The sequence below is a fragment of the Mastomys coucha genome, unplaced genomic scaffold (assembly GCF_008632895.1).
Source record: "Mastomys coucha isolate ucsf_1 unplaced genomic scaffold, UCSF_Mcou_1 pScaffold18, whole genome shotgun sequence".
NCBI lineage: Eukaryota > Metazoa > Chordata > Mammalia > Rodentia > Muridae > Mastomys > Mastomys coucha.
In genome coordinates, this window is record NW_022196900.1 from 84,591,911 (window position 1) to 84,614,824 (window position 22,914).

General features: G+C 48.2%; 1 protein-coding gene and 1 long non-coding RNA gene across 5 annotated transcripts in view; one reads left to right on the top strand and one right to left on the bottom strand.

Moving 5' to 3' along the window:
• The window catches only part of Csmd2 (CUB and Sushi multiple domains 2), a 582,522-nt gene that overhangs the window by 202,978 nt on the left and 356,630 nt on the right, over positions 1 to 22,914 (top strand). For 3 of the 4 annotated variants that reach the window (XM_031378716.1, XM_031378717.1, XM_031378719.1), the window contains exon 4: positions 14,560 to 14,754. In XM_031378716.1, the coding sequence (XP_031234576.1) occupies positions 14,560 to 14,754 (195 nt within the window). Of the gene's footprint in view, positions 1 to 12,288; positions 12,422 to 14,559; positions 14,755 to 22,914 lie in introns of those variants that run through there. The other variant, XM_031378718.1, reaches the window with a different exon arrangement.
• On the bottom strand, positions 7,190 to 12,381 carry LOC116096672. Its single transcript, XR_004121075.1, has 4 exons — positions 12,249 to 12,381; positions 11,047 to 11,116; positions 9,524 to 9,663; positions 7,190 to 7,471 (listed from the first exon to the last, which is right to left on the bottom strand). It is a non-coding gene; the product is annotated as an uncharacterized LOC116096672 (long non-coding RNA).

Here is a 22,914-nt window from a genome sequence, read left to right on the forward strand (position 1 = left end):
GGACTGCTACCTAAAGAGTGCTCCTGTATCTCTTACCAGATCTCGCCCAATGCCTGGAGGTATCCATAGCAACCCGTATCCATGGGCTGTGGGAAGGATGGCAGCTCAGAATGGCTTTGACTCGGGACAGTTGATATTAGTTGCCTCTTCTGTAGACCTGGGATCCTTACATCTACTACAGATCTGGGGAGGGGATTCAAGAGTCAGCAGCAGCCATTAGCACATGCCAAGCATCCTGGGGATGTTCTGTAGGATTCAACAGACTTGATCCTTTGCAGCTTCTCTGAGAGACTGAGACTGCCGGACTCTTCGGGTCCTTACCTAACAGAGAGCCATGCTGCTGCAATTCTGGTTCCGGCTATAGGTGCTCGTTTGCAGAAACCACCCAGAACTGAGGCCCAACTCATGCTTTTTTTTTTTTTGACATGATCCTAACTGGCTACTCCATCATTGAAATTGACTTGCCAGGCCCTTATTAGGCCTGGATATTCTGAGTTTAACTCTGGGCTACCTATGTGGGCAAAAGCAAGAGGGATCCAGACCTGGATTGGAAATCCTGCAAAGACTGACTCCCAAGAAGAGTATGTTGTTTTGTTTTTCACATTTCTCAAAAGATTTCCCATTCCCAAGTGGCAGAGGCCTTCCTGGACCTAGCTACTGGCCCCACAGAGCCAGACATGCTAGACAGGACAGACTGTGGCTCTCAGGAGGTGGTGGGTCTGGGGCAGGACAGGAAATTATTTGAGTCATGTCCAGTGGAGGAGCCCAAGGATAACACGGGGCTGGAGTGGAGAGGAAGGTGTTTCTGGGCCTGATTGCAACACAAATGAGCTGAGGACCCCTGGGACTGGGGCCTGAGAAACAGAAGCGTGTAGCCGGGCCTCTGTGTTCCTGGGCCAGGGCCAGCTGCTCTATCTGGAAGGCTAGCTCTTCTCTGCCAAGACCATGCTGAATGCATCTTCCAGGAAACATGGCTACATCTTTTCTTCCCACAGTTTTCAAGGCTGAGAATCACTTGCTACAGAACTTGTTTAGCACAGGGCAATCTCAGAGGGCAGGAGGGGATCTGGGTACTAATAGGCAAGTCATGGTTTTTGGTCCATCTTTCCCTGGTCACTTGGGGTCCATGGGACGGTATGCTTCTTCTTTTGAGCCTTTAGGGGAAGCTTTGCAGACTCTGACCAGAAGGGGTCCATCTGGCTCTATAAAAGCCTTTCAGATCTAAGTAATGCCACCTGTATGGCAGGGACAGCAGCCTACTCCATCCCAGGAGCCATGTGCCTCCCACCCCCAGCCATGGTCCACGATCTCTGTTTCAGCTCCACTCTCCATCATCAGCCTGGCATCTCCCAGGTAACTCCAGGGACTTAGATGTAATCACAGCCCACATTGAGTGAGCATTTACCTTGTGCCAGGCTCTAAGATAAGCACTCTGCCAGGTCTGTCTTCCCCAATCCTCGCCACAGCTCCCTGAGCTGAGCACAGGGAGCATCCCTGTGTCATCATAATAAGGCTGATACTCAAGATGCTGCGTCTTGCTATTTACATCACAGGTTTGGGATTTGAACAGGAGCCCATGGTGTGCTAGCTCTGCTCCCCATTCTGTCTTAACTCCTGAGGCACAGGCAGTGGGAGCACACAATCCAAAACCCAGTTCTTTAGGATGGAAGAGCGATTCTCAGACCCCTGACATTCATGGCTTCCCAACCCGTAAAAACATCCCACATACCTTGAAGGTCATGGACTGATTCTATGGATACTTGAAACTGTCCTAGGATCTAGTGGAACTCCTCAGACTATTCCAGAGCTCAGAGTCATTCCAGTCAGGCTTGTGAGCGTGGGGCAGTGACACTGCCTTCGAGGGGCTATCTAGTCATGTGGGAAGACAGCTGGGAGGAAGGATCATTAAGTGGGGTTGCGGGGCTGGAAGGGTAAATATCCTGATGTATACATAGATTGTTTCCTTGGATGAGTGGAGAAGTGTGCTGAGTCTGTTGTCAGGTGTGTGAATGAACGAGACAGGGATGGTGTTGTTGCTTCGGGCAGCATCTACCTAGCATGCATGACATCCTGTGTTCAGATGAGACCTTGCAACACATACACACACACACACACACACACACACACACACACACACACGGACACGGACACGGACATGGACACACACACGGACGGACACACACATAAACACAGAAAAAGAGAGAGAGAGGATGATGATGATGATGATGATGATGATGGGGTATTGCTTCATAGAGAGGAGAGAGATATATGATGGGGGTGTTGCTGCAGAGAGAGAGAGAGAGAGAGAGAGAGAGAGAGAGAGAACCTTATTACGTTTAATCAAGGCTGACTGTATAAGCGCAGGTAGGGGGGCTCTTTACTAGAACACAGGTGACTTCTAAGTGGCTACCCCACTGAAGAAAACGACTCCCCCTCCATTTGTCTATTTTCCGGCATGTACAGCTATGTGCAACTAATGAGGAGAAGGGTGCCCTGGGGATCTGTGTGTGCAGCATGAGAACAGAGAGATGCCTGGGCATATTTGCAAGTCATTGTTGGCTCTATCCAGGGTAGAGCCTATTCTAACTTCTGTCCCTGTGACCCTGAGGACGGATCACAGAGACTCCACCAGCAGTGGGGCCCTCGTGAGGCCTTTGCAGAAGTTACTGAACTCCAGAACTGAATAAAAATGAAGCAACCGGCAGGGAAAAGCGAGGCCGTCCTTTCCTCCATTTTGACTCTCAAATGCTCACTGGGTTCCACCTTTGCCCTCTTGAGGGAACTTGTGGGCACTGGATCCTTCATGCTGATTCCTTAGACACAACAGCAGCCAGGCACTTCACCAGCATCCTCCACTGCAGTGTGGCAGTAGAGGCAAGTCAGAGGATGGCTGACTGGGATTATACCCGGCTCCTCGTGATCTCCCATATGGGGAGAATCCCCAACTCTTGTGTTACTACGTGGTTGAGAGGAGAAGGATTCTGGGTCAAGTAAGCTCATAGATGTGGCCAGTAAGCAATGGGTAGAATGAAGGGGGGAAGAAGACTGAAGTTTGCAGAGAACATGAGGGTCAGGGGCACCCAGTTTGTAAGAGTAGCAGCTACTACCCTTGTCCTGTGAAGGGATATAAGAGAAGGTGGGTGGTGCTATTTAGAAACCTTGTTTCTCTTCCTGCACCAAGGGCGCAGTTTGCTTCCGTGGGATGCAAGGTCAGCCTCTGACTTTAAGTGAGAGATGATGTTTCATGGCCCCAGACAGGGAGCCAAGGTGGAGGAAATGATGGCTGGGGTTTGCTGAGAACATCTCCATGGGCACAAAATCCCTGTTAGATTTAAACACCAGTTCTCTGTTGCTCAGGGGGAACCGTGAGACCAGAACCCCATTCTGGGCATGGGGGTGTACAGACACTGCCCCAGAGCCAAGGCACCTCCCACCTGAGGAGTTGAGAAGGAAGCCAGGCTAGTCATGTGGCTCTGCTTAGGATTGGATGACCTACTGAGTGGACAGCTTCGTAGGAGGCTAGGAATCCCAAGCCTGAGGTAGGACCACTCTCCTGCTGGCTGGATTCAGAGCCTCTTCTGACTCCTTTGCTCGGGCGTGTTCAGGGCTGCTCTGCAAGCGAGGTCATTCCCTTGCAGGTGGGAAGGATCATAGCTGTCCCTAAGGATTTAGGGACCATAGGATGCCAAATGAAAAGCTGGAACCCAGTCGTCTGCCCTTCTTCTGCAACATACACTGTCACTAGCTGAAAGGGATGAGCTTACCTCTTTAGCAAGAGTTGGTCTATCACTAAAAGTTAAGAGCAAGGGAAGCTGGGAAGTCTGAGCCTTATTCCCAGAAATGCGTTGGTTTGCATGCTTCAGAGGGAATCGTATTTATAAAAAGGAAAGAAAGAAAGAAAGAAAGAAAGAAAGAAAGAAAGAAAGAAAGGAAAAGAAAACAAAGAAAAAGGAAAAGAGAAGAAAAGAAGAAAGAAGAAAAGAAAGGAAAAGTAAAGAAAAGGGGTGTTAGTCCAGCATGAAAGCACATGTCAGCAATTCCAGCGCTTGGGAAGCTGAGGCAGGTGAATCAGAACTAAAGGTTAGCCTTGGCTACATAGCCACCTTGTGTCAACAGCGACAGCAAAATAAAAAATAATAATAATAAATAAAAATAAAGGAAAAAGAAGGGGTAGGAGTGGAGAGAAGATACCAATTAACCTGGGGCATCCAGCAGCAAGTTGAAGGGTCATGGCTACTGTTGCTTTAATGTTCTGCTGACTGACACAGGGGAGCTGTGTGGACCTCCTCCCAATCCAGCCCCTCCCACAAGTACCCAGAGAACAGAGCAGAGGGTGACAGGTGATACTGAGAGTGAGGATAAGAAGAGTGACTGTAGATCAAGCCAAGCTGAAGAGGCTTGGTCCCAGGTCATGTAGCAGACACTGCTTCCCTCAATAGGAGGAAGTTTCTGTGGTCTATTCCCACGTTTTCTAACATGTTGTGTGTTTCCCTCAACCACTGCTGTATATAATTTGCACATGTTGTGTGATCCTGGGGTTGGAGCCAGGGCCTTATTCACACTAGACAAGTGCACTACCACTGAGCCACAGAGGCCCCACAAACCCTTAGGGACACATGTCTCGATTCCAGTATTAGTTACATTTATCATCACCATAACCAAATCCCTGGAGAAGGGTCTGTCATGGCAGAAGGCTCAGTGGCTGGCTACATTATGTCTGGCCAGGAAGCATAGAGTAATGGATGCTGGTGTTTTACACAGTTTCCTGTTTTTATTCACTCTGGGACCTGAACCCATGGAATAGAGCCACCCATATTCAGGGTGACTCTTCCTGCCCTAGGTCCCTTGCAGACATGCACAGATAATTCTAGAGCCTGTCAGGTCGACTAATAGAAGTTCAGCTTCCTTAATGTAGAGTGCCCAGGAGGAAGAGGTGCCACCCGTGGAAACCCTCCTTACCTCACTCTCCACAGGCCAGTGCAGGATGCTCTGGGCTCCCACTCTATGTCTGCTTCTCCAGTCCCATGCTACCCTCCTCTGATCCCACATGACTCCTTCCCTCCTCATTTTCCTCATCGCCCCCCCCCCCCGAAACCACCCCAGCTCTTCTAGAGGTCAAAATCTTTGATGTCTAGGAAGCCATACCCCTTTGGTCACATTTGCCACATAGGTTAAAAATAAGACACCCCATTTTGCATTCCAAAGGCCAAATTGTGTTCAGCATGTGCACAGCCCAAATAGTGCAAGGGTTTTATTTATGCTAAAAATCTCATCTGTGTTTATCTGAAATTCCAATGTCACTGGTTGTCCACCGTTTCATTGGGCAGCTCTGAACTGGGACCTGGGAAGTTCTCTTAGTGGTCCTGTCCCTAGAGAATTAAAGGCGATGGAGTGCCGGCCACAGGGTGGGAAAGCATGGGGGATTCTGTTCTGATGCCTTCTATGGCCTCGCTGGTCAGGGGATAGATGCCTTTGCAGTCTTCACTAGTCTAGGGATGGGATCAGAGAGCTGTTGGTGAGGAGCTGCAGCTTGAGTCTCCAGAGGTCAAGGTCAGTGTATGCCTGTGACTGTAGCTTGCTTAGGTTTTAAGCCCAGTCCTGGGCCTGACCTGCAGTGTAGCCTTGGGTCCACTCTCCCTCCCCCACAGTCCCTCAGTCTCCTCACCTGTGGGAAGAGGACAGGTGTAGAGTGTCTGTGAATGTGAGAGTTGTGTCCGGATGAGGGCCGGTGACATGGCTCAGCCAGTAAAGGTGTTTGTCACGAAGCCTACTGGCTTGAGGTCATTACCTGGAACCCACATAGCAGAAACAGGAAACTGACTATTGCTGTCCTTCAGCCTTGGCATGTACTTCGTGGCGTGTGAGCCTACACACACACACACACACTCATACATACACAGTCACACACTCGTACATACACACTCTTTCCCACACACATACTGCCTCACACAGACATAAATAAATAAGCAAATAAATAAATAAATGTAAAAGTGTCCAGATGAAGCTCTGAGCAGCACCCACGGTGTATTAAACAATCCAATATGTAGCGGCTCTTGAGATTCCTCTCCTTTAGCGCTCTAGCTATGCTGTTGCGTTTAGTAAAAGGGGCTTCTAAGCCCATCCTGAGGAGCAGCCGTGATGATGCAGGTCATACACTGCAGATCAGGCACAGACCAGTCTGAGTAGTAGTCCTTCAGGGGCAGATGGCCACAGCCTATGGGTCTTCCTGCCTGTTCTTACAAATAAGGTTTTGCTGTAGTGCCAATGGCTGCTTTCAGACCACAGAATGGAAACTGAGTCACTGCAGCACAGATCACATTTATTAGCTGGCCCTTACAAAAGGTGTTTGCCAATCTATCAGCATTAGTTTATTGCATAGGTATGTATACACACATATAGTACATATACGCATATTAACACATGTATGCATCTTGCACACACATGTACACATATATGCATATAAATGACATGGAATTTCACTTATAAAATGTGTATATTTCATTATTTATATTTAATTCACTCAATACATGCTTTCCCTGCTAGGCAGTAAACCATACACGGACACTCAGAGAGTCCAGAGATGGAAATAATCATGTCAAAAGGCCCACCAGCAGGCTTTCCTGCAGGTTATGTAAATGAACAAAATGACAATGAGGGATGCAGGAAGTGACATGTGATCAAAACCCCAATGTAACTCTGCAAACGGCCACCAGAAGCTCCAGGCACTTACAGTGTGGACATATGTACGTCTAAATGAGTTAAATGGCAGGGGAGCCTGCTTGTTAGTGGACCAGGAGGTCAACTATTGTGGAAACCAATTACCAATGGCACTGGGACAGTATTCTCTAACCTATCAAGATCTGTTTTTGAGGAGGTTTTGTGGTTTGTGGCAAGACATTGTATTAATTGGGATTCTCTAAAGAAACCGAACTGATAGAATGAAAATTGTATACATGTATATGGATAGATAGATAGATACATAGATAGACACATAGATGGACATATAGATAGATACATAGATGGATACATTAGACGGACAGACAGATAGAGATACATCATACATACATACATACATACATACATACATACATAGAAACATAGATACATAGATAGATACATTAAATAGGTAGATAGAAGTTCACATAGTGAATTTGAGACTACCTTGGGCTTCATCAGATAGATAGATAGATAGATAGATAGATAGATAGATAGATAGATGGATAGATAGATGGATAGATAGATCATAAGGGTGTTTATTAGGATGGTTTACAGACTGTGGTCTGAGTAGTCCAACGATGGCTGTCTCTCATTCAAAAGGCAGAGAAGAGGAAGTTCTTCAGTCTACTCCACTTGATGTATCAGCAGTCTCAATCTGGTGCTAGATTCCCAAGGAATTCTTAGAGAACTCCTGGTGTCCCAGTTATGTTAGAATCCTAAAGAAGTGGATTCTAATCCCAGTGAAGGGAATCCTCTGCAACAGAATAGATAAACTTGTCATCAAGAGTGAGGTTAAGCAGGCAAACAAACAAACAAAACCACCCAGAAGGCTTCTGTCTTCCATGTCATTTATGCTGGCAAATTTAGGGTGTGTCTTTTCACCTCAAATGATCCAATAAAAATAACCCCTCATAGACACGTTCAGCTTGGGTTTTAGTTGATTCCAGATATAGTAACATTGACAATCAAGATGAGCTGCCACAGATACCGAGGATGGCAATTGGTGTTTCACAGAGAAAGTGGCACTTAACTGACCTTTTGATGGATGAGAATGTGTTTGCTAGGAGGATAGTTGGAGAGGAGGAGGAGGTGCTTGGGGGTACCTGCGCTTCAGAATAGTAATGGTGGTGGGAACAAGATGCGGATGAAGGAAGGAGGCAGAAAGGTGGACAGGGGTCAGATCACAGGTGGAACCTCGGCTTGGATTTATCCTCAGAGCAAGGTAAGGTCTTCAAAGAATCCTCTCATCTCTTTCCCTTTATTCCTTGCTAGTCTGCCAAACCATTAATTGTTCTCTAATGCATCATCGGGAGGTCCGAGGGCCTGCCTTTGCTGGTACATCATGGTACTCTCTCGGGCACTAATCAGGACAATGTATCAGAAGCAGTGGGCCTGGTGATAAGGAGAGTTGGCCCCACAGATCCAGGGGAGAAGGAATGGTGGGCCTGGTGTGACATTCAGAGACTAGGGCGTGGCAGAGAAGAAGCCAGGCAACTCCTTTGGGAAGGAAAGGGCGTGGGTCTGCACAGGCCTGAGCATAGAGATTCCCGCAAGCCAGGCTGACTAGAACATGAAGGGAAGCAAGCTGTCCTAGCTTGCTGTCAACCTCTGCCTCCTCTTGTTATCTCCTGGGGTCGAAGCTACAGTTTGGGAGCTTTGGAATCTGGTGCTAGCATCAGGCTTTGTACAGTTCTGAAACCTCTGACCCCAGTACAGAGGATGGCAAAGATCACCAGCCTGAGTCATAGGAACAAGTTCAAGGTGGAGGACTCATGTGGGACAAGTGTCAGAGGGAACCAGACGGGAGAGGGCTGCTGACTTGTGGGGTCTTTGGCACCTTTGTCTTGGTGTATTTGACGAGATCAAGTTCCAGGTCCATCTGCCCGATTGCCACATTTGTTCTTCCTGAGAGGACAGTGTGAGTCCCTGGTCTACCGCACGTTGGGCGTTCACACGGAATGGTCAGCACAGAGACAGGCCAGTATGGATGTGAGAGATGGAGGTTCAGGGGCCAGGCACTGGTAGGCAAACCCCTCCACCTTGCTTTTGGACCTGCTTTACATGTTTGGCCTTGACATAGCACCCCCATCTTCCCTGCTAACCATGTGTATCTAAACAAGTCATCACAATGCCTCTGTCCAGAGGTGGGTGGAAGGAGTGGGTAATCTCACCAGGCTGGCTATTGAAGTACTGTTAGAATTATTACCCACCAAGCATTCTTCTATGAAACTAGACAAGTCGAGAACAACAACAAAAAAAGGCCACCAATTGCCATTCTCATGAGGTGTCCTTTATAGCAGAGCAACACCGTAAATCAATGACTGCCAAATTGACCATCTAGCAGACGATGCCTCATGCTTGATGTGAAGTTTACGTAAACATTAAATTATCTGTGAAAGTATGTTGGTTTTGGGAATGGCAGTGCACACCTGTAATTCTGGAATGTTGAAAGTAAAGGCAGAGGGGATGAGGAATTCATGGCCATCCTTGGTGTCATAATGAATTTGAGGCTACCTTGGGCTTCATCAGAGTCTGCCCCCCCAAAAAAAACTGCAGAAGAAAGGGAAAATAGAGGAAGGAAAGAAGAAAATCACATACATATATGATGATATATTTCAAATGTGTCTTATAGACAAGGCAAGGGTAAGTATACAGTGAGTTACATTCACAAGTCTAACAGCTAAAATGGCAGACGTTGTAAAGGTAATGAGCATTGTGCGTAAGGCAGAAAGGCCTGGCATCAGAATCAGAGCTCCTCCATCCCTCGACCCAGCCCCTGGCCCTTCCTGGTCAGATGTAAACTTACCACAGCCACAGCTTCCTCTCCGTCACAAGCTGATGGCTACAGGAAGACAAGCTTCTTTGCCCCAAATCTTTCCCAGCTTTCTAGCCTCTTTAAGTCAATCACATGCCATGAGGACTGGTCTAGTTACTTGATGATGGTAGCTAAGACATCAAGACATATAGAAAGTGCTTATGGATAGCATAAGGGATTCTTCTTTATATGATGAGAATCCAAGTCTCAAATTAAAAATAAAACCTGGCACGATGTACTTCTAGATGAATTCCAACAACAGAGGAGAGCTATTGTCCTATAATCACAGAGAATATTATGTTGATTGGCAAGAGCTGGGCTTTGTTAGAGGGCAAAATTCCCCACTGCTAATCTACAACAGAACAGTTCAGTGCCAAGCACAGCTTTAATAACACCGTTCTGGGCCATGTTGCATGTAAATAGCCCACTCGTGATTTTGTAAGCAATCAAAGGGAAGTTTTATAGACAGGAGAGCAAGATCAACTATAATATCTGTGCTGGAAAAAAAAAAACTCATGAGGAACACAACAACATCGACAAAAGAAAAAACAAACAAGGGTGCTGGAGAGATGGCTCAACAGTTAAGAGCACCGACTGCTCTTCAGAAGGTCATGAGTTCAAATCCCAGCAACCACATGATGGCTCACAACCATCCGTAATGAGATCTGGTGGGTCTGAAGACAGCTACAGTGTACTTACATATAATAAATAAATAAATTTTAAAAGAAAAAGAAAAAACAAACAAGCCAGACAGTGATGTCGCATGCCTTTAATCCCAGCACTTGGGAGGCAGAGGCAGGAGGATTTCTGAGTTCAAGGCCAGCCTGGTCTACAGAGTGAGTTCCAGAACAGCCAGGGCTACACAGAGAAACCCTGTCTCAAAAAAACAAAAAACAAAACAAAACAAAAACAAAAAACAACAAAAAAAGAAAAGAAAAAGAAAAAACAAACAAAAACAAAACCCCTAAGTACTTGAGCTTTAGAAAGACTTCTTTGTGGCGCATCTCTAGTCTGTGCCTGTCCAAAGACCTTCATTAGACACACAACAAAAATACTATGCTTTAGACATTACCCATGATATTATTTAGTGACAAATGTGTAGGATGGTTACCATAATATTTTAAAAAAAAATTAGTGTTAAATGAGGGCTTTCAAGTGGTCACCTCTAACTTCTAAAGAAGTCTCCATCCCTGGAGGATTCAGGAGAAAGGGAGGCATCCTACCTCTCAACAGAGCCAGGAAGACCTGGGTTCACATCCAGGCTCTTCCATTGCTAGCTGTATGTCCTTGGCCAAGCAAGCTGCTTTCCACTCTCTACCTCAGGGCTGACATCTGTGTAGACAACACACACATGGCCTACAGGTTCCTTTGCTATGTTAAGTAAACTTGTTACCCAGGCCCAGAAGCCTACCAAGTACTCAGTGGGTATTAGGAATAAAATGTTTACTTCCATGGCAGCCCTACTATGTGTTGAATTGTCTCCCACAATCTGTTAAAGACCTAGTCCCCAGTACCTGTCAAATGTGACCTTTGGAAATGGTCTCTGCAGAAGATGCCTTCATGTCGCGGTCACAATCGTATATCCTGCCCAATTGAGGAGAGGGAGGTGAAGCAGGAGGACCTCAGAGGAGCAGGGACAACTAGGGGGACTCATCTGTCCACTAAGAAACCCAGAGGTTGCCAGCAGCCAGGAAAAGTGGGAGGAGGGAAGGAAAGATAATCTGTACCCCCAACTCCCCCAACCCCCCCAACCTCACCCCTATCCTCCTGAAAGGCTTTCTTCTGTGACCTTCTGGCCTCTGTAACTACACTCAAATGACAATGATAGAGTGTAGCTGCTAGTATCCACTTGGTGTTACTTTGTTATATCATCAGCCCTACTGGCAGCAAGGCCTTTAGAAGAGAAAAAGTACCCCATCTCCAAACAAGGAATAGAGACCCAGAGAGGCATGGGATGAAGTTTGTATCTCTGCATCCTGCCAAAGATGGGGGAGCTGGGTACTAACTAATCCAGCCCTTGCTGAGCCCCAAGATAACTCATGCTTCCTTCACTGTGTGACCTCTTTGGATCAGAGATTGAGATTTTAAAAGGTGACGTGAGGAGTAGGCCCCACTCATTACAGTCGGGTCCCAGTTGAGACCCATTTCAGAGTGGTCTGATTATGAACAGCTCATTAAGTAAGGAACGGTAAGCATTTGAGAGTGACTTTTTAAAAAAAGAATCAACTTTTATTTATAGTGACGTTCCAGTCATTAATTTCAAAGGAAGAAAGCCCAAAGCAGAAACAGGTTCATTAAAAATTTGACATTAGTAATTTAATTAAATTGGGTCTTTGCGTCTTGTTGCGGAAAATGAAATGTTAGTTCTACACTAGTTCTCAGCCAGTTTCCCATCAGTTCCCTCCCCTCACCTTAGCTTGCTTGCCTCTCTAAATGTTTACCTGGCTTCCTCTACTCCCAGTACTCACTCATACACACAACATACTGCTTGTGCTGTAAGCCAGCAGCAGGACACTGTGAGAAAGATTGGGTGAATTAGGAGTAGGGGATGACGGGAAATGCAACTGAACCAAAAGTGGGGTATCTTGGAAAAAGATGGAAGAACAGGCAGAAAGGGACTATGGGAAATGCTCAGTAAACCAGCAATGTGTGAGTGGTCATAGGAAATACAGCTGAGCCAGTAGCAGGGAATTCTGGGAAATGTTCAGCGAATTACCTGTAGAAGGTCATGGGAAATATAACCAAACCCACTTGGAGGGTCAAAGGAAACAACAACAACAACAACAACAAAAAAGGGTCAGCAGTGGGGAATCATGGGAAAACTGAGTCAGCAGCAGAGAATTGTGGGAAACATCCAGTGAGCCAGCAAGAACTGATCATGGGAAATGAGTGAGTTATAGCAGAGACTCATGGGAAATGGTAGCCAGGGCCAACTGACAGAGTAGCAGAAGCAGATTCTTGTACCTGGGTCATCTCACCTGTCAGGCAGGGGTGGAGTATAAAGTAGGAAGAACTCTTGGGTCCTTAAAATTATTTCAAAGCAAGACTCTGAGGCTGGAGACCTACCTAGATAGGTACTCCAAATGCTGAGTACAGTAGGCCCACAATAAATGTTTGTTGCAAAAAAAAAAAAAAAAGAATTGATACATGAATAGGTGGCTTAAATAATTAATTAGCCCACAATTATGCCCTATTAAGTACCAGGCAATCTGTGAGTCTCCAGGGGACACATGTGAGCCAATCCCACCCACTGTCCTCCTGATCCTGAAACCCAGGAGGATGAAAGTGTGGTATGTGTGGCTTTTATCAGCATCACACACATCCCATCCCCCACCCCGACAATCACTGGATGTGTGTGAGGAAAGTGAGGCTCAAAAGTCTCAGGTGACGCTGAGTCATTCAGGCGACAGTCAGAGCACCTGGCCTCAGACCCAGACTAGACTGGCTCCGAAGCCTGCCATTTCCCTCTGCATGGAGCTGTGCCCTTGCAGAAAGGCAGGGAAAGAGGGTGAGGAGGAGATGCTGTTAGAGGAAGCTGTCTTATAGATGGCGGAGAACCTTGGGTCTCGTGGGGAGGGTCTAGAAGGCAGGCACCGACAGCAATGGGGGCAGGAAGAGGATGATGTCAAGGCTTTAGGGAGGCCAGGGGATGCAGCCCGATCTTCATTCTCCTCCTACTTCAAGACCCCTGAGCCGTATGTTATCTTTCTAGAACCTTATCGTATTTGTCCCATCTGTCTGAAGCATCTTTGACCTTGATAATCCTTGCTCATCTCAGAGTTCTGCATAGGTGTGACCCTTTTAGGAAGTCACCCCTGAGCCTCCTCCCCACCTGGTCCATTCCCAATATCCCAGGTGTAGGCCATCTTTAATGGCGTCCATACCACCCTGGACGCTGAAGGTTTGATTCACTTGCTTTGTGCTTGTGTGTGTGCTAGGCTTTGTCATAAGCCCCTTGAGGACCCGAGCTTGTTTAAATAGTCAACCAGGAAGGTGCTGTTGTGATCTCCGTTTACCAGTGAGTGACAGAACAGCGAAGAGACTTTGTCTCAGCTCCAGAGAGGTTCTGGAGTCTGTGCTCTTCCCATTACTCTGCTATGGGCTTCTCAGGGATAACTTCATAAACTATTGCTGGCAAGGGGCAGGGAGAGGCTGGAGACTCGCAGAGAACCGAACAGTGATCCTGCCCGGCTGACATTTCTGGTCAGGGCTCTGCGGTGTTCTCCTGCAGGGGTGGGAAGGGTAGGCTTTGGAGGTCAGGCATTTTCCAACCATGAGAGAGGAAGCTGGGACAGGAGGAAACAGGAGACACGTGGGCACCCAAGTGCCGCATCCTCCCTCCAAGGCAAGGTCACGATGCTCTTGCACTCTCACCGAGGCCATTTGCTCCGGATAATGACAGTACACACGCAAGGGCTTTGATTGCTTGGGCTCCAGTTACATACTGTACAACCCGTTCTCAGCTCCCTGTCCCCACTTTACACAGGCTGGCCCTGATGAGAACCCGAGAATTTAAGTTCGCCTCCCTTCCTCTCCACTTAGCGCTTCCCCTTTAACTCCCTGCACCTGCTCTACAACAGATGCCTCTGCTGTTAGATAGGGTGGCAGTCACAAAAGAACGGACACTGGGTTGATAGAGTGATGAGCAAGTGCCACTGAATGTACTCTTTGACTCTAGTGTGAGTTTTTGAATCAAGGCAGCCATGCCCAAGATATTAGTGTACCCCACAGAGTGGGGGGGGGTCCTCTTCTCTAGTAATGAGGATGGATGGAACTTACACCCAGTGCTGCATATGAATAAGCAGACCACCTGGATATTTGATGAAAATCCTCAACCTCTGACCTCTGGGACATAACCCATTCTCTGGTGATTGGCTGCTGAGAAAGGAGAGCCAGTCAGTAGTGGCCAGCTACATTCAGAGAAGAAATGAAGTCTAGGTAGATGGCCTGGCCCAAGGGGAGTTGCCAAGCACTAGGATGTATAGGCTCAAGCTCAGCTCACCTGCTACATCCCCCTCTCTTCACAGTTCTCCCGAGTCACACCTGTGGAAATCCAGGGAGGCTGCCCAATGGTATCCAGCAAGGTTCCACCTTCAACCTGGGTGACAAGGTCCGCTACAGCTGCAACCCCGGCTTCTTCCTGGAGGGCCACGCAGTGCTCACCTGCCATGCCAGCTCTGAGAACAGCGCCACATGGGACTTCCCTTTGCCTTCCTGCAGAGGTAGGTGACTAAGAGGGCCTGCTAGGACCTGGTGGCAGCTGGGAAGGAGGCCCAAACTCCTAGTGGGATCTGTCTATGGGCAGAGTTACACCCTACCCAGTAAGACTTGGATTCTCTTTCATGGGAATCTCAAATCTAGGAACACTGAAGGTCCTTGGGTCCCCCAAGTGCTTCCCCCAGGGTCCCCAGACCCACCTGACTTCCTGGTCCTTAGATCTACACTCCTCGGGTTGCTTTCATGTTAAGAAATCCAGTCCAACTTTGTGCCCTGCTCACTGTCCCCATCCCTGAAGAGCCTGCTCCCTTCTTGTTAGAACCATCACTGTTAGACACTTATCCATGGAGTGCTCTCCTAGAAGATTCCTAATAGCCCTGTGCTGGCATTCTTCCTTTTTCACCTATAAATTCAACTTTTCTCCCGGTTACAAGCAAGCCAAGACATTGGTCACCCTACTGTTCTTTATTGTCTCTCCCCACTCATCATAACCAAATAAGTGTCAATCATTCCTATTTGATAATAAATATACATGAGCCTCTTTTTAAGAGCTTAGGAAATACAGGAAAAGAAAATGGGGAGGAGGGAACCAAACAAATTATATACATTTTAATCATAGTGTGTGTGCCATTTGTGGTAGTTTGAATACGCTTGCCTTAGGGAGTAACACTATTAGGAGGTGTAGCCTTATTGAAGTATGGCCTTGTTGGAGGAAGTATGTCACTGTGCGGGTGGGAAATGCTACCCTCCTCCTAACCACATGGGAGCCAGTTTTCTCCTGGTGGTCTATAGATGAAGATGTAGAACTCTCAGCTCCTCATGTAACATGTCTGCCTGGACACTGCTATGTTCCCACTTAATGATACTGGACTAAGCCTCTGAACCTGTAAGCCAGCCCCAATTAAATGTTGTCCTTATAAGAGTTGCTTTGGCCATGGTGTCTGTTCACAGCAGTCAAACCTTGACTAAGACAGCATTACATTATTATTGTGTTCATTGCTGTAACAAAATACCTGACAAAAGCAACTTATATAAGCAAGGCTTATTTTGACTACCAGTCCAAGGGGATACAATGTATCATGGTTAGGAAGCCATGCTGCCAGGAGCATGTGTGGCTCATTGTGCCTGAAGTCTAAATACAGAAAGAGAAAGAGAAAAATGCTGGTCTCTTACCTTTTTAATCAGTCCAGGACCCCAGGCAGGGTGATCCTGCTGCTCACATTCATGATGAGTTTCCTTGCTTGATTAAACTTCTCTGGAAATACCCTCAGGGACATGTCCAGATGTGTGTCTCCTAGGGGACTCTGAAGCTCATCAAGTTGTCAATCAAAATCCACTGTCATGCCTTCTCATTATCATCTTCTTTTTGCATGCTAGATCTGCTTCTAGATTAGAGTATACACCTGGGTTGGCATTATTTTGCCTATAGGAGATTTTTAGTTCCTCTAAAGAATTATTACTGTCTTAGCTTGTTTCCTGTTGCTATGATAAAAACGTTACCAAAAACAACTTGGAGAAGAAAGTTTGGTTTGTTTTTTTTGTTGTTGTTTTTTGTTTTTGTTTTTTTTTTTTTAATTTGGCTTACAGTTATAGCCCATCACCAGAGAAAGGCAAGACAGGAATTCAAGGCACAAACAAAACAGGGACCCATAGAGGAATGGGTGCTTACCGGCTTTCTCTCCATGGCTTAATCGGGCTGCCTGCTTTCTTAAACCACCTAGGACAACCTGCCCAGGGGTGGCATCACTCATAGCAAGTTGCCCCCCCCACACACACATCAATCATCTATCAAGAATATGCCTTACAGACTTGTGTACAGTCAATCTCATGGAGGCATTTTCCAGATAACTCTAGTTTGTGTCAAACTTACAAAAGAAAAACCACAGCAACCATGGCCTCTATTGGGTACCCCACCCCCACTCCTACTCTAGTTCCTCAAAGTGCTGCCAGGCTTGCTACCCATCCTGTGCTCACAGCTTCTTCGATGTTGGCTAGCCCTACACACTGTCCCCACGGATATTGCCCCAGTCAATGGGAATTTTTCTGGCCTTTAGACTGCCTGACTTCCCAATGGCCTTTTGCACTACTGATCAATGTTGTTTTTAAAACAAAAAATCCCATTCATTCAATTTTACCAGTGATGACTCAGGAGGCAGGCACTGTGGTGAACGCCCGCTACCTCAGAGAGGCAGAGAAAGCGTGTAGCAGCTGACCTTCCTACTCCACAATGTCACAGGAGGAAAGGGCCCTTTCTCCTTCTCCATGCTGTCTTAAATACCTTCCTACTCAACATCCCCCCTTTCTGTTCACTTGTGCTCACTCCCTGTCAGCTGGTTGCTTGCACTGCCCTTTGACCTAGGGTTGACTTTATTTAGCTCCTGGGTTAAAGGTGTGTGTGCCAGGGCTGAGCCACATCACAACAAGATTTTTTTCCAGTTCACAATCCTGGGTTTCACAATGTGATCAAATGTCCTGCAACAAACCAGTCTCTTCCCCCCTAAGCCCTCACCTTCAAATCCCATAGAAGCAGAACACACACGTGCTTGTGTGGGAGAGCCACTGGCTGCTGAGACATGTCATCAGGTAGTTCTTCTGCCTCAAGTTTGAGTTTCATCTTGGATGAATCTTTCTTCTCAAAAGACTAGCCCCAGGGCCAAGCTGCTCTTGCCTGCCTCCATCTGCACAGTTTATTCTCAGCAGCATGGATGAAAATTACCTGGCATGTGTACCTATTCCCTTCTCCTCGCTCATGTGACAAGGCATCATCAATTGATCCCAGCACCTTTGCCTGCTGGATGGAGTCCATCTTCCGTAAGACAAACCACCCAGTCAAGCCTAATTGGTGCTGCCTCATGCTTCTTTATTCCTCCAAGAAAATTGGTCTCACCCATGCTGGCTTTCCATTATGGAGCCCATGGGGACTAGAGCTGTTCCCCCCACCTCCATCTTTTCATGTCCCATATCTTGCTCAGGATCTGCCTCTTTAGGAGGAAGAACTGGTTGGGTCTGACCTTGGATCCCTCACAACAGGTGTGGGGCCCTGTGGGTCCTGATTCCACATGCACCTGTCCTTTTTTGTACTACCCCCTATCCGTACCCTGTCCCGGGGATGTCACCTTTCACATACCCATCTTCTGAAGGACAAGTCAGAATAGTGACATGATACCAGAACCAGAAGTGGAGAAATAGATGAAAACCCGTATGTTGTAATCCAGGAAGCACAGTCCTTTCTTACCCACTACTTACCTGCTTTGGTCTGAGACAGAAATCAATACAAATATAATCAAAGTTTCATCCACATAGCCCACATTCATCCTCTTAAGGCAGACTTCCCCTGCCCATACCTTCTAAAAATTTTCCTCAACTTCCTCTTGCCTAACTCCCAGCCCTGGTTCTACTCTGGCAACTACGTTAGGAACTTGGAACATTCTTTGGACCCTCTTACCTCCATAAAACCAAACCCTCTAAAACTCAATGAGCAGAATCCTAGAGGCCTTTGCAGGACCACATCATTCACCAGAGGATATGACAGTGCCAGACTTGCATCTCTGCACAGCAAAGTTACCACAATCATGTCGCTGCTCCTGAGCCTTGAGGCCTGGCCTTCCCAGTGTTCCCCCGTGCTCTCCCTTGGTCACTCCAGCTGCCCCTAAAAGGCACAAGGTGTCAGCCATCTTTTCTTTCTCTAGCCTCTTCCACCTTGGGGCTCTCTGTACTTGGTCTTCCTTCAAGCCTTCTGCTCACTTAGTAAGCATACAGAAGCCTGGCTCCCTCGTGGTGGTTCTGCGTTTCCTCATACTCTGCTCTCCCCTACGGTATAGAGTGGCCTTTTCCTAACCAAAGGGGACACCCTCCTCGAAAGAAACTGGGGCTAGCTGTCACAATGTCTTTCACAAACCCCAGTAAGCAGAGACAAATGATGTGGTCCCCACCATCCAGTGCTCATGTGTCCTGACATTGGGGAGCAGTGGTTGCCAGCTGACCGCAGCCACACCGCATCTGTGGCCCACGAGTGGGACGTGTGTAAGACTCTCTGTTAGCAGCCTAGCACCCTGCAGCTTCTCACTCTGCCCTGATTCTTCTCTTCTCCCAGACTTCCCTCCTGGAAGCTCCCTGTGTCTCTGAGGATCTCTTATCTTTGGTATGGTAACCTGCTCTGAGCTCCATCCCAGATGGAAATGACACCTCCACTATAGCCCTCCTTGGATGTGTCTCACACTGCTTATCCAAACTCTGTTTTCCCCAATCCCACTCCCTTGGCTGACTCCTGAAGTTTTATGAAGCATCACTACCCACAGTGGCCATGGTGAACCACCCATAGGTCCTGCCCCATCCCTTTGGTCTTCTGCTACAGACTGGGCCTTCAAAATTGCAGGTGTCCCTTTGCAGACTGCCGCCTACCAGAGCCACATACCCCTCATCCATCCTCTACCCTAACAGAAGGCACAGGTCTCACCGAGTCCCCCATTGCTTAGCCTCACCCCTGGAACTCTTCCTCACTAATTTTGACAACATTTGTTTCTTTAACATGGAGCAAAGGACCTTTAAAAAAAAAAATCTCCAGACCAACGTGTCCCCCTGCTGTTCATTCTCTGCTAAAGTAGCTCCCACATGAGCCAAGGGAGAATGCCTCCATCTGCACACAGAAGAAAACCTTAGGGTGGAGGCTCCCCAATGCCCATGGGGCTGTGGCTGAGATGCGCTTACTTCCTTCTCTCAGAGTCCGGGGGTTCCCTGAAGCCCACAGATCACTGCCTCTACTGATGCATCCTCAGTAGCATAATTGCTCATCAATCAATCGTTCTTCGTGCTGTTCTCATGATGTCAAACCTCCCAGGAGCAAAAACAGTCACTGGTTGCCCAAGCCATGACAGGGACCACAATGGCACCAACATGGCTGGGTTCACGCCCAGGAACAACCATGGGCCTCTCACCCAGGCCTCTCCAGGGCTGGTGTCAGCAGTAGATCAGCCTCCCCACTGGAACACTGTCTGCAAGTATTTGTTGAATGAGCGGCAGCCTGGCTAGGCTTTGTTCAGCCCTTAGTGTCCAGCAGGCATGCCACTGAGAGGGAGATTTCTGTGGGACACACAGTCAAAGCTCCCGAGGCTTGGCTAGAAAGCCCTGCTCTATCCAGAGTGCCACTGAAACAGGGGTCAGGGGTGGGATGTAAGTCACAGGACTGGTAGAAGGGGGCTGTGGAGCAAGTGGGGTTCCAGGCACAGCAGTCCTGAAGCTGACTCTCAAGGAGCCCTCCTCCCGAAGATCCTGGCCCCTCTGGGTTCTGTCCAGCTAGCAGAGAGCAGAAGATGGGGCCTGTGATGTCCCTTGATGTGCCTGCCACTCTGGGCACATTCACAAAGGCAGACGTCCCCTAAGAGACAGGAGCACAGGGAAAACTCTTTGATCCACAGCAAGGAAGACCATGTGTGTTACAGCAGCCAGCCTCTGACTCAAAGAGCATCAGCCCAGGATGAAAGGAACCTCTGGGGAGAGAGAGGGGATTCAGGGGCACAAGCAGCCAAAAAGCGGGTGGGGGTTGGGGAGGCTGGCTAGAGCAAGATGGGTCTGGTCTTGGAGCATCATGACAAGCACTACTGGCTGCCACCAGACCCCTAGGGGATAGGCATTCTGTCAGCAGAGTCTGGACAACAGGCTTCAAGGATTTGGGCCTCAGTTTAGGGTGTAGCTTGTAGACCCTGCTAAAAAGTAAAGGTTTGAAGCTGACCAGAAAGCTCTTTCTGAAGTGCAGACTAGAGAGAAATGATGATGGGGAAGTGGGGGGTGACCGGGACAGGTGCCTGTGTCCTCCAGAATAACAAGAACTAGCTTCCTCAGGGTAAACTTTGAGGGTGCTTGTGAGCTGGTGACACTGGGGTGCTCCTTCTGCAGCCAAGGGAGGCCCAAGCTAGCCAGGACTCACTGTGAGGACTCACTGGCAGGAGTCAGACGACCTGGACAGGAGTATAGATAGTAGAGGACCCAGAGCCTGCTGTGGCTGTTAATCAGTTTGCAGGTAGGACATATTATTGTGTGGACTGGGAGTAACTGAGCCCGGGCTGTGTAGTTGCAGCTCTGATAGTTGATCTCCCCTATTCCTGCAGGCGTCCTGAGCAGCTTCTCTTTCCCCTTTGGCCACTCTTCTTCCTGGAGCAGGACAAGTCATGGCATGGGGTCTGAAGTCCCATCCCCTGATTCAGGCAGGTCTGCACCTTGTCACTTGTAGCGACTTGCTAAGAGGCTCTGGGCCAGTCACTCAGTCTCGCTGTGCCCATTTTCCCAGCAGTCGTTGGGAGTAATGGCACTACCGAGTTCAAAATGAACTGGGGTTCTGCTTATAGATGCTTCTGGCCGAGGGCTTTGCTCCAGCTACTACTGTGACTCTCTGCCACAGACACTGCTGGCCATCACTGATTAACGTGCTGGCCCTGCTTTGTCCTAAAGAGGCCACAGTGTTGCCAGTTCCTTTTGTGAAAGAGGGGGTCTAGGCCTGGAGAGGTGAGGAGGGTGACTTTGTTTCTGGTGATAGTCATGGGTAGAGAAGCTGGGACAGCCCAGGGCTGTGTTCCTGATGCCCATGGTCTTGACCACCACTGCCCCTGTGGGCAAGGATGTTGGCAATCTAGTGACCTTGGCAGGAGACTTGCAATCACAGCGACACAGACTGTGCAGTTCCTCCCCCTCGCTGGTGCAGAGCTTGAGTGCTAGGTTCTCTGCATGTTTAGGTAGGGAAGCCTAATTCATCTGCCTGAGCGCAGCTGGATGACCAAGCACGGTTCACTGAGACCGGTGAGGCAGAGAAACAGGTGTGGGCTGAGGCAGCTCTGAGACCATAGAGTCCTAGATTCCAGTTCCAGTTCTGGCAAGGGTAGCTGTGCCTATGGGGCTGTTTCAAACTCAGCCTCAGTTTCCTCATCTGTAACTTACAGGTTGGCTTAGTTTCCTCTTCAGTGGCTATGATATGATGCTCTGATGAAAACAACTTAAGGAAGAACAGGTGTCTCCTGGCTCACAGTTCAAGGATAGAGTCAGCCATAGCCGTGAAGCCAGGGTGGCAGGTGCAGGGAAGCCAGGGTGGCGGGTGCAGGGAAGCCAGGGTGGCAGGTGCAGGGAAGCCAGGGTGGCAGGTGCAGGGAAGCCAGGGTGGCGGGTGCAGGGGAAACTAGGTGGCAGGTGCAAGGAAGCCAGGTGGCAGGTGCAGGGAAGCCAGGTGGTAGGTGCAGGGAAGCCAGGTGGCAGGTGCAGGGAAGCCAGGTGGCAGGTGCAGGGAAGCCAGGTGCCAGGTGCAGGGAAGCCAGGTGGTAGGTGCAGGGAAACCAGGTAGCAGGTGCAGGGAAATCAAGGTGGCTGGTGCTCTGAGTATCCACCATTAAGTAAAGAAACATGAGTGCTGCTGATGTTGCTGTTTAATTTCCTGTCTCCTTTTATACAGTTCAGGATGCCAGCCAGGGAATGGTGCCGCCCACAGTAGGCAGGGTCTTCCCACATCAGTGAGCACATTCAAGAGAATCTGCCCACATATGCCCAGGGGCCCCTTCTCTCAGGTGATTCCAGTTTCTAGCAAGTTGATAGTTGACACTAACCTTCACGGGGGTGTCTCAGCTAACTTTTTCAGTGGCTTGAGGGCTCAGTGCTCTGCTGGCTCATGAGGGACACTCCACAAAGAAGAGCTTCCTAATCTATCCTGAACTCATCAGGTTGCTATCACTATAACTAACAAATTGTCTTAGTAGGGTTTTTATTGGAAAGGAAAACATTTCATTGGAGCTGGTTTACAGTTTCAGAGGTTTAGTCCATTGTCATCATGGTGGAAAGCATGGCAGAATGTAGGCAGGCATGGGGCTGGAGAAGGAGCTGAGAGTTCTACATCTTGATTCGCAGGCAGCAGAATGAGATTTTGTTCCACACTGGGAGGAGCTTGAGTGTATATATGAGATCTCAAAGTCCTCCCCTACAGTGACACACTTCCTTCAACAAGACCACACTTCCTGACAGTGTCGCTTCCTACAGCCAAGCGTTCAAACATGGATCTTTGGGGGTCATACCTATTCTAACCACCTCACAGGTACAGGAGAGAAACAACTAACAAGGCAGAAGGATTTGCTTTGGCTTGTAGTTTCGGAAACTCAAGGCCAAGATCATCTGGTTCCCTTGCCTTGGCTTAA